At 37.3% G+C, this 11,849-nt stretch overlaps 2 protein-coding genes across 2 annotated transcripts; both read right to left on the reverse strand.

The window, feature by feature from the left end:
• Positions 1-345: 345 nt before the first annotated feature.
• On the reverse strand, positions 346-2,509 carry LOC114521735. The gene is made up of 4 exons (XM_028542264.1): positions 2,430-2,509; positions 1,597-1,884; positions 1,012-1,431; positions 346-898 (listed from the first exon to the last, which is right to left on the reverse strand). Exons 1-4 carry the CDS (start codon positions 2,443-2,445, stop codon positions 504-506), a joined length of 1,119 nt encoding a protein of 372 aa, XP_028398065.1. The 5' UTR covers positions 2,446-2,509; the 3' UTR covers positions 346-503.
• Positions 2,496-11,518, reverse strand: LOC114521937 (unconventional myosin-If-like). The gene is made up of 30 exons (XM_028542512.1): positions 11,330-11,518; positions 11,058-11,122; positions 10,776-10,917; positions 10,419-10,516; positions 10,236-10,326; positions 9,994-10,083; positions 9,838-9,915; positions 9,646-9,730; positions 9,052-9,164; positions 8,778-8,910; positions 8,574-8,637; positions 8,125-8,191; positions 7,660-7,725; positions 7,154-7,234; positions 6,716-6,802; positions 6,540-6,623; positions 5,983-6,066; positions 5,822-5,914; positions 5,629-5,714; positions 5,270-5,354; positions 5,083-5,189; positions 4,879-4,977; positions 4,381-4,528; positions 4,106-4,226; positions 3,943-4,029; positions 3,240-3,665; positions 3,108-3,163; positions 2,941-2,996; positions 2,758-2,831; positions 2,496-2,576 (listed from the first exon to the last, which is right to left on the reverse strand). The coding sequence occupies exons 1-29, from the start codon at positions 11,516-11,518 to the stop codon at positions 2,801-2,803; spliced, it is 3,012 nt and encodes a 1,003-aa protein (XP_028398313.1). The 3' UTR covers positions 2,496-2,576; positions 2,758-2,800.
• Between the last annotated feature and the right edge of the window lie 331 nt (positions 11,519-11,849).

The following is an 11,849-nucleotide window of genomic DNA, read 5'->3' on the forward strand; positions in this document are numbered from 1 at the left end:
AGGTTACTTAGGCCGAGATGACGAAATGCCAGGCTAGGGGCGCAATATTGGGGGCTGTAAGATGGCTGTAACTTCGACAAATATGCAACTTTTTGCAAATTCATACTCCAGTGTATGAGCCAAGGAGGCGAGCAGTAAAGCCACTTCTTTGTGCAATTAGTTACTGGCTGTGGTCAGATATCTTGAGTTCTGATTGACTGGAAAATGCAAATGACTGACTGGTTGCCACGCGTAGTAAGATACATGCGGAACACTGAAATATTCTTACTTGATCCTACTATTTATTTCATATTCTTTGACTCAATAACCTTTTGTGAGATTACGGTCAAACCAGTCAAGACTTCTTATGCGCCAAACGTATTCGAAACAATTTTTTTTTGACACAAGACAGCAGCGCCTTTGGAACTCTTGACTGCGCAAAATACTTGATACAAGCTTTTATTTTCGCCAAAATTCGACTGTTCTCGCTTCAATGCCCACGAGAAACTAAACTGATGCTTGTTCTATTTATCTTTCTTTTTAGACTTGGTTGTTTTCCACACTTTTTTCACTTTAAATTTCTTCCTGGTTTCTATTTTTACAGGAGCATCGTCAAATGTCGAGCTGCTGGGTTTAGAAGGTGGCGGTTTGGTTGGTGGCTCAGGGGGAAGCCCAAGAGCAGGCCGGGGGATAGGATTTTCCAATGCCTTCTGAACCCCCATGCTTGCTAATGAAAAGTTATCGGGAGTGTTATTATTTTCAGCGGATGTCTTCACTTTTCCAACGGGAATATTGCCAAAATCATTACTTTCGTTGTAACAATTCTCGCCATAATTTTCTGCGCCATAATCGCCATAGTAACTGGCGTATTCTTCGAAGTTGTAATTATACTGGGCCCCATAATTCTCCTCTTCCAAACCTGAAACAGATAAATGAGATAATGCAATTGATGAACTGGCTATGGCGTACATAACAACAATAATCAACTAATATTATCAAGTAAAATTTAACCAAAAGTTTTAATTTATAAACCTGCGTCGTAATCATACACCACAGCGGGTTCAATTCTTGAGCCCATGATACAGAACGTGACATTTTGTTGGGTACACAGTTTGGCGTGATCCTTTCTTATTTCCACCATGAAAGCACCCATCTCATAGGCTGTCCTTATGTCACGCCATACGGGAGTGTCGTTGCCTGACGGCGCGCCGTAGAATCGGATCCACTTCGCCATGGAGTCGGTATCTTCGGGTAGATCTCGTAAGAATGGCAACGTAAGTCGTAGTTCAGATACGTCTTCCGACATGTTTCCGACCATAATAAATGGTGAAAGAAGAATTTCGTCCGGTTTCCGATAGGAGGCGCTGGGAAGTTCGTAGAGAATTTTTAAACTGATTGGTTGGGTTTCACAACGACTTTCTGAACAACTTTCTGTGATGACAACATCAAAACCTAAAAATGGAATGGTGGTGGAGTTAACCAATATTCCCCAAGCCAGTTTACTCAACATGGCTTGCGAACTTAATTCACCTTCTCAAGATGAAATCAAACTTATGCAATATAGTCTGAAGTGTAACTTAGACATTTAACACAAATAATTCACACATAAACCCTGACCTTTGCACGACACCCTTCCACCACATTTTCCAAACACCATTTTTAAACAGAAATTTGACTCCCGTTTTTGGATTGTTGGTATCTGATCTTCAAAATTTTGTTGAAATTCTTGGTTCCCTGTCACCTCATGTTGTCCTTCTTCAGCACCTAGTATTTCAGTTCCCTGCCATTCTGTCTGTTCGGTGTTCAACTCTGCACTATGAGGCTCTTCAACATCTTGCGTTTCAGTTTCCTGGAATTTTGTCTGTTCGGTGTTCAACTCCTCAACATCTTCAAAGACTTCCTCAGCTAGAAAAGATAATCATCTTCAATAAATCATAGGACGAATTAAAACACAGTTCTATCAGAATGCTGTGAGTGATTCAGATCATTCATATTCTACACAGTCGTGAAGTCTCCACCTACTGATTCTCTTTATACCCATAAGTCCCTAACTACCTCTATCTACCTACTCCTATACCTTCTTCCATATTTGGTAATACAACAGCTATTTCATTGCCACTACTGGAAATGCTCGGTTCGGTGTAATTTTTCCTTCCCTCTATTATAAACTTCAAAGAAACTTGCTGGCCTGATTCTGAATTAATGGCAATTCTACGAAAAATTTAAAACCGTCAATGTCGTTAACACAGTTATATTGTTACATTCAGTATATTGGCATACAATATCATGCAAGAAAACTGCTTTAGTTTGTGTGTTTAGTTATAAGTATCATACGATCTCTCGGCGTTGTTTCTACATCTGACTTTCTATCGCAACAAGTTAGTGATGTTTTGTTTCTACAGAGCTAAGCTTATTTCTATACTGCATAGTAATATAACACTTCCACTTACACATCTGACTTTTCATACGGTAACCAAACTTGCTTGACAACGTTAACAATGGCCATTAGGAAGGCAATCAAACTATTCTTGTGAATTGTGTCCAAGATTATATCAAACGACTGCATTTTTAGCACGAGAAAATCTGTATCTAGAATGCTGAACATAAAAAACATGTGTTGGTGGTTTGGGGTAGGGCTAATCATAAACCTCAGGTCAACAGGTGCGGAGGGGAAGGTATAGCAACCCTAGAAAAGCTCACACACAGAAAACTTACGATATTTCTACATTTTATACATTGATTTTTTTCTGTTTTAATGACTGAATAGGACTTGTTTACCTGACATAAAAACCTTGAACTTCTGTGTAGTCCAGCTTATGCACTAAAGTATAGCCAATACCGGAGCTTTCTTCCTAAAGGAAAGTTGATTTATAATGAGTTGGTACAGTGTACAGACACTAAGGCATGGCATGTAACCGTCAGAACCAAAAGGGTTTAAATCGATTCCTAAACAAGGCTTACCCCACTGATTGTTTTAAAAGATTATGCAAAGAGAGTACAACAATCTGGTTTTCCATCTAAACGAAGATCACAGAATACAAAACGTGTCTCTATTCATTTGCAATACTTCATAATACTTCATCATAATTGACAATACTTCATAATAATTGACAATACTTCATAATTACCTTGCGATTTTTGCCAAAAACTTTTCCATGACAGCTAAAAAATATACTACGATCACCTGTTTCAAGAGAAACAACTCGTGTTATCGAGATTTCGATACTCTTAAAATATCTGGTTTTAAACCACGTACTCACCAGTCATATTCTGCAATGTCTTGTTGAAATAATAGCCAACGTGATCTACTGTCTCTTCATGAGTGAATATACACGGTGTAGGCTCCTTTGGAACATCTAAATCAGTTATTTCCTTTGATTCAGAAATCTCATTTGATTCCTCGTTTGGAACATTCGAATAATTCATTTCCGTTGATTCAGAAATGTCATTTGATCCTTCCTTTGGAACATCCGAATAATTTATCTCCGTTGATTCAGAAATCTCATTTAATTCCTCGTTTGTAACATCCGAATAATTTATTTCCGTTGATTCAGAAATCTCATTTAATTCCTCGTTTGGAACATCCGAATAATTTATTTCCTTCGATTCAGAAATCTCGTTTGATTCATCATGTGCAGTTCCTTCTGTAGACTTCGCATTCTCAGTTATAAGGTAGTCGATCACAACTACAACAAACAAGAACGTTATCATTTTACTGCGTGAATAATTCACGTAAATGTAGAAAGTGGATTTGCAAGTCATTCGGGATTAAATCACGAGGAGACAAGATGATGGAGGATAGTACTAATAGTAATGACGGTGATGTCAAGGTAACGATAATACCAATTAGGGACGGCCACCTTATTCCCAGGGTATGAAGAGTGGGAGGGCCAACCTCGTTCCCAGGGTATTCACTCTGAGCGGTGCTTGTCATATTTAAAATTGTGAAAACAATCATCGTACTTTTCAAGCATTGCTTTACTGAAAGACGGTAGTCAAGTCTTCTCCTCCCTCCATAACTTCTGAACGCTCTCTGAAGTGTCTTAGTTGCTGAAAGTAAAGGATGCGATTTATCAAAGTACGAAGCAAATACGTCGGAATAAATTCAGGAATTACGCATTTCAACCTTTTATTCTTTCTCTTAACTTTTTGCAATATTGTCGAGCAAGAAATCCGCGTGCAACAGCTTGAATTTTCGCAGCATAACCATATAACGCATCACTGCGCAAATGTTCGAGTTGTGTTATCTTGTGAAGAATAAAGAGAAATGACAAACTTTAAATTAAAGCTAACCTCAAGATTAATTTTAGTCTGAGTGATTGTCTCGAAATACTCTTAAATCTTTGCAAAAGCCTGTAGCTATGAATTGCAGGGGTGCGATGACTTTCCTTTTCCACTTACCATATCAGATTCCTTCATGAAGACTTTAGTCTTTCCAATTCTCCAAATTTCGGGCGAGAATTGGGCGGTTTCCATTATAGCCTTACAGGTATTAGCTTTGTCATCACGAGCACCGTCAAACACATCTTTTGGTAAAACGACATCATATCTAAACCCGTCAAAACAATATGTATGAATTGTCCAAAAAGTGTCTTGCTATTCACCAACACTATACTTTAACCAATGGGACACAAACATGTCGAAAAGCTGGTTACAAAGGTGTATGGGGGAGGGGGAACAGGTGACAGCTGCCCTCCAGAAACGTCTTAATCTAGAAAAGTTGTGATAAGTCGGGTGATTCGTTCTCGCGGGTTGAGTAATTTTTGCTGAAATCATTCGTCTTTCCCCTTCCGAAAATATTTTAGGCCTGTACGCGTATACATACAAGGATTTGTTGCATTCCCAACCCGTCTCTGAAGGCTACAGAAGACAACCTGTAGAAATTTGATCGTACATTACCTGTCAATCACTTTGTCGAAAGGTCTACGAAAAGCAAATCCAGCTCGTCGAACATCAATGTTTTCACGAAGACCAAGATAAGATATTTGAGGAAGAATCCTGAGAGATAAGAGATTTGAAGAAGAATTCTGATAAATCGACAATCCACAGACCGTTAAAAAAACAAAAATGAAGAAAAATTTGAAAGAAATATTGCGTGCGCACCTGTGATCGTGCCAATCCAAAGGTTCCTTTGTTTCACTGGGTTTAAGACATCTTACATAATGCGGAGTGCAAGCCATAATTCGATCAATCAAGGTTTGACACTGAGACTGTAAACATACAGGAACGGTATATATGACGTAACTTTTAGCTTTAATCAAATTGCATACAAGAAAATCATGCAACATACTTTAATTTTACTGCTGCCTGTGGAGCTGCGACCTCGTCTACCAGATGATACGGGCATATCACTGAAGAGACTTTGAATAAACTCACTGTAGAGAGCAGAAAACCATTTTTAATAGATAGATTCATGTCCCGTCCCCGGTGTCTTCTCGATGTCATAAGCTTCAAGTTTGCTCAAAATTTTTACGGCTTTAAAAATTGTACGTATTCAAACTGAATTACGTATTCAAATTGAATTCATTCGCACTCGTTTTTTCCTCAATATTCAGATAAAACAAATGGCTTTGATGGAATTGAAATGATATCCAGCAAGCCAAGATACTTTTCAAGCAGAAAACAAATAAGGTGTCATAAGATACATACTTTTGACTTGATTGCATCAGCTGAATAATGTCATCAAATAACGAATCTTTATTTCGTTCACAAAAATGCGTTGCTTCATAATGGACCTGGTAAGCCCAAGCGGAGAGGAGTAAAAAAATTAGAAATTCAAAAATAATGACTAGAAAAAAATCATAATGATTATTATTATGTTAATTATTTCTTTTCAGATTACCTTTCCAGCATAATGATGTATTTCAAAATGAGTTGAAAGTCCACGGAAATATCTTGAGTACGTGGTTTCCGATCCTACAACCGCCTTGAGTTTCTACAACAAAATCGTAATATTTTTTCTGTACCGGACCGACAATATAACGTCAAATATCTCTATTTTACCTCCATTAGCGTTCTGTCCGATCCTTCTGATGCATGAACTGTGAAACAGACATCATCAAGCACGCTCATTATACCCGGGGGAACCTAGTGCAAGAGATGCATAAAAACTATGATTAAAATATGTATAGATTGTGATTATGTAGGAGACATCCTTCATGGCATGGTCTAGTAAAAGTACTGGGTAACCGAAAACCAGGAATATTTAAGACAGAATATTTAAGATTTATTCCCGAGATCCTAAAGACGAGAACGGAGCAAAACTGTAAAGAACGCGTATCTTTAAATTCTAAACCATGCGAAGTATAACTGCATGTCTGCCCACCTTTATGTCTAAATCTCTCCAAAAGTAGACTACGATTACACGGGACCGGACGAATTTGGAACCGTGCTTGAATTCGTCTGGTCCCCTCGTGTGAACACGTAGAACCGGTCAAAATTTCATCCATCTCACCGTGTGAACACCTGAGCCGGACGAGTACGAGCACGGTTCCAAATTCGTCCGGTCTCGTGTGAACGTATCCTAACTATATACAAAATATACGATATAAACGGTATACCTTGCTCTCTATGAGATCACAGACCAACTTATTATTGAAGAACTTCACAGGTGTCCATGTTATTCCTTCCTCCAAATATTCTTCCTGATAATGTACATAATAAAATTCATTTAAATCTTGTAAAAAATATTGTTAAAAAAATAAACCACAGGATAATCAGTGATGCAGTGATATACCTGTTCGCTTTTGAGCGTTAACTCGACAAAAATCTGCTGGAGTTTTTCATTAACAAAATTTATACAAAACTGTTCAAAACCGTTCGTCTAAATGAAAAAGAGATCAGTTGTGGATTGGTGTCCTGGAAACTAATCATATCACGACCGAAGGCTGCATATAAGGTATGTTTTTAAAATAGCTTACACAACAATAGTAACTCCGAAAAAATTTTGATTCAACGTTTCGACTTTATTTAGTCATCATCAGGAATAAAGTCAAAACGTTGAATCAAAATGTTTACTTTATTCGGAGTTACTATTGTTGTGTATTTTATGAAAATACTCAGTGGTTCCCGCAATTAAAATAGCTTGATGTCTCTAAAGGTCTCCTTAGTTCTCGACTATAGTTCTGAAACAAAACTTTAGAACCAAAACTGTATCACAAAATCAAACAGTTACCTCGAATATCTCAAAACCATAAATATCCAGGACACCAATACATAACTCGATCTTTTCCTTATGCATTGCACTATTGATAATCTACAATATAACAACATAATATACATCAGAATGTAATATCTTTTGTCAACATATTATAGTCGGCCGCGTTATGCATGCAGTGCCGGATTACCGAAGGGGCGAAGAGGATTGTGTCCCCGGCCCTGGATTTTCACTGCATGCTGGCCCAAAAAATCGACAGAAAAATGGTTGAGAAAAATAGCTCGTTTTCCTCCGAGCCTTCAAATAATACTCTGATCGTGAAGGGAAGATCAGACACATTTATGCAGACACCTACATATTATTCATATTTTTGTAAGCCATGACCGGGACCTTATTCATATTTTTGTAAGCCATGACCGGGACCTTATGAAAGATTATCTAAAGATGAATCAGGCGCTGCGTGCATGAATTAAAACAATTATAGCTACCCATGAGTAGTTCATCTCACACAAAGAAAATCTCACCGTGACGAGGAAGTCGAAAAGTTGAGCGTATAATGCTTTAGCCAAGGCGTCTCTCGAGATACTGGCCTAACAAGAAATTGATAAAATAACGTGAAATATTCCAGGTTTAATAATGACTTATAAACCAGTGCACCTGATGTATATATATAGGCATCGTCGCCAGTTACGGCGAGGATACAGGATGTATTTCACATTATCTAACGCCAAACGGGCTTGTACTCATTTGAAGAGTATTGCGAGTTATTAAGCTAATTAAAGGCGAATTTAAGCCCGCCATCCATTCCCCTAACGCGAATAACGGTTTCCTGCAATGCTCTCATATAATATTTATATTTGCCACAACTGCCTGGTAGTAAACTTCGAAAATATTATGAATGATTGGCGCCACCAATAATCGAATCTGATCGTCATCTGATTTAGTGCCGCATTTCGTGGAAAAACAGTTCAACAGTTCTGAGAAAGTACCTGTTCAATATTTAGCGTCATCATCATAATGTCAACTTTTCCTCCCCAACGTGCTTCCATCATGCGGCTATAAGATTCAATCATACAGTCTTTATTTTTGAAGAAGTGATTGACCCTAAAGGCCTTGTTTCTTGCATTCCAATTCAACTTTTGAGAGATGCAAATTTGGTAACAGAGAAACTTACACATTCCACGCATGTTTTCTTACATACATTTTATAAACCGCGCTAATTTATATCTGGCTAGTTTAGTTTTTGTTTTGATCCGAATAGTCGTTTAGCTTAATTTCAGGTTTGCAAACAAACCCTTTGTTTAATCATGCAATACGCAATATTATTCAGTACATTGCTACCCAAATGTAAAATTTACTTTAATTTTGACTTGATCAAACAACGCAGTTTTTTCAATTCTTTTGTTTAAAGCAAGAAAGAATATAGAGATGCTAGTACCTGACCAATTTTTCTTTCAGAGCGTCTTTATCTACTCCCAAAAGTTGTGCGGGAATGACTAAATCTGGAATTAAAAAAGTCCGGTAAAAACGAGATGGATATATTTAATATTCTTTATTTAAAACAGGATGGTTTTTGTGTGATGTCGTAAGTAAAAAGCCAATTATTCGTCTGGAATCAACACAAGTGAAAAACATCGCCTACCTGTGGGATTCTCAACCTCCGACACATTGTTATCCTCAATAAACTGAATATTACCAAGATGTAAAATGGCTGAGATTATTTCCAGGACATTATTTTGTCGTTCTGGAGGAAGCCCAACAACACTCATTGCATTCTAGAAAAAGAATAAAATGTTTTCTTATTTACAACTTTCTTGATATTAAAACCTTTTCACGTTCACGTTGAAAGTTGAGGGAATCGACAGTATTTTTGCCTTGTGTGCCTGTTCTTCCCATGTTTTATCGTTAAAACGTACCATAGTAGCGTGAAATTCCTCCATATCATCAGCATCTGGTACATCGTATACTCCACCAGTGCGGTTTAAATAATAATATTCTGCGGGATCCGAATGTTGCAAACCCAGTGATTCTGAAAATGAAAAGGGACATCAGAACGCTGCCTTGGCTTTTGTTGTAACTAACTATCATGGGCGTCAATCGAACGTTAATTGAGGCGGACCACATTCATATATTCTGCTAGGCCAGGCTGATCTCTATTGAAAGTGAAATTGTTTTCAAAAGAAATTAGCCAGGCATGTGGGAGAATATATGGTCTCCTTCAATTAACTTTTGATTGACGCCATTGCTATAACTATCACCTGAACTGTACAGCTCTATAATTTTTAAACCGTTATTATTGAGATTCAGTCAAGGAAACATTTATTTGTCCAATGTAGCAATGAGATGAAACTAGGACTTCACTAACTCTATAACCAATAGTTTTATCATTCCTATTTTTTTCTCTAATGGTCCAAGTCAAAAACAGGATTATTATAAAGATGACTTATTAACATGTATACTCAGTTCCCTGTCGACAGAAAAACCGTTTACAATCAAAGTTTCCATCCTACCTGCCTGATCTTCAGAACATCCTCTGAGCAGCTGATAGAACACGTGATAGTTACGCTCTCCGGGGTTCTGGGACACAACACGTGACTAAATAGAAGAATATAGAAGATAAATGTAATGTATGCAAGGCAACGTTAAAATTGCAGTATTAATATTATGTGTATTTTTTCGGTGATTTTTTCAGTTTAACTCACTTTTTCCAAAAGAAAGTTTGAGATCCTGCCGCCATCAGGTTGTCCAGACATGTTGAATAAAATTTCGACAAACTTGCCCTGAATAAAAAATAGCTTTTCAAGTTAAAAACTACAATTCATTAAACATTGTTTAACACTTGATTTAGTGAAACTTACAAAACGACTAGAGTTGTTATTGCGCAATGTTTTAGCGTTTCCGAATGCTTCAAGAAGAGGATTAGATTGAATGATAATATTTTTTATTTCCTATTGAAGAAAAAGAAATATTGTCATGGGTAATACAGCAAGAAGTTCTAAAGAACATTCTTGTAAGATAAAAAAAAATCGTAGCAGTTATTGGTCCCACCATCTACGACACGCACAAATTTAATCGATATTTGAGTGTAGTTTTCGATCACCTCAATTTTCTGTGTTCCCCCACTGGCAACTTCTGACAAGTATGACATAATATATTTCGCTGATATTGTTTTTCCAGCGCCACTTTCCCCGCTAAACTCGTGAAATAAAAGACGTAGTATAAGCTTGAATGAAAATAATGAACTAAGCTTAGCCCAAAAAAAACACAAAAAAAATACGAGCACCTGATAATCACACACTGATTTTCACTCTCAATCATCATGTTCCTGTACATGTTGTCTGTAAGAGCATAAATATGAGGTGGCAACTCAACACCTGGGTTCTAGAATTGGAAAAAAGACATTTATAAGAACATTTCTCTGATTTCTGGCCATGATTATCAACATCATGATTGTTGGAAATTAACGGTGGATAAGTCAAATTTAAATAACACGCTTATACATCTCTCTTGCTTTCGATTTTAAACTTAACCACCGTTTCAGCTAAACGGGCTTGATACAACCGTCCCCAGGTCAAAAAATGTGTGTCATATACACCATGGCGTTGACACCATGCAAAACTTTAAATAACACTTTACGAACCTGTTCATTGTTTGTGTTATCGCATTGTATCAGGCTTGGAAGTCTCGCAGTGGAACACTTCAACGCATCCTCGTGGTTTAAAGTTTGTGTCCTTTTCTTCGTCTGTTTCATTTCCAAGAAATAATGATACGCGGCAACGTAGCTTTGAAAAATATAGAAAACTTTAAAACTCTACTTTCAAGCTAGAATCAAGCCTTGGAAAGAACAAATCCACTCCTTCAGACTACTATCAACCAACTATCAACAGAACAAAATGACAACTGTAATTCTACTGATTTTTACCTTTTATCGTAAATGTTCAATTTCTTAAAAGGATTAACAGCTATTAATACTCGACCAATACATGTCTAGATAAATGAAAATAAACATTAGACGCAATGTTGGGATTATGGAGTGAGAGTCATCTCAGACTGTGGTCCCCCGATCAAAATTGTTCACTGAGAAGAGTTACGTGTGGCTAAACTTGATCGACATCTATTGACCATTGTTTCGTGCAAAAATGTAATCTACCTGACGTGATATTGGAAATTCCTTCTTTATTTTTACAAACTTACATAAATTTGTTCTTCAACCAAACGTATTCTCAAGTTCTCAGCAATAGTGTGATCATCAACATGTGTCAACTCCGTCATATCATCCAATCCTATTCGTTCTTTTGCCAAGATTTTCCTACACGTCTCTTGCCAAGTCTCCGCCTCATTCTCCTCTGTTCCTTCCTCGTCTCTCACTTCAGATTCCTCCATTATCCGTTGGTTCAAGTTATGCCGTTGATTAGCGTGGAATACCAACGAAGCGTAATAGACCTGTTATCTGAGGATTTTGCATGCTTTGATACATTTTTTGATGTTTTCGTGTTCTAATTGTGCATTACGAGTTTTATTAATTGGATGACGTTTACTAATTAACCTGTGTTCTACGCAGTAAACACGTGCGTGTTAGTGACTGCAATTGTAATTTTGAGGGATGGCAATTAGTAAAGAGTGTTCGAAATGTTAAGTTAGCAGAGCGTAATAAAAAGTTGTATTTGCCAACTTCAGATGTCTCAACTTGCATTGCAAGTTGCACGGAAAATTG

Source organism: Dendronephthya gigantea, unplaced genomic scaffold, assembly GCF_004324835.1.
Source record: "Dendronephthya gigantea isolate DGI-Jeju-01 unplaced genomic scaffold, DenGig_1.0 000021F, whole genome shotgun sequence".
Taxonomy (NCBI): domain Eukaryota; kingdom Metazoa; phylum Cnidaria; class Anthozoa; order Malacalcyonacea; family Nephtheidae; genus Dendronephthya; species Dendronephthya gigantea.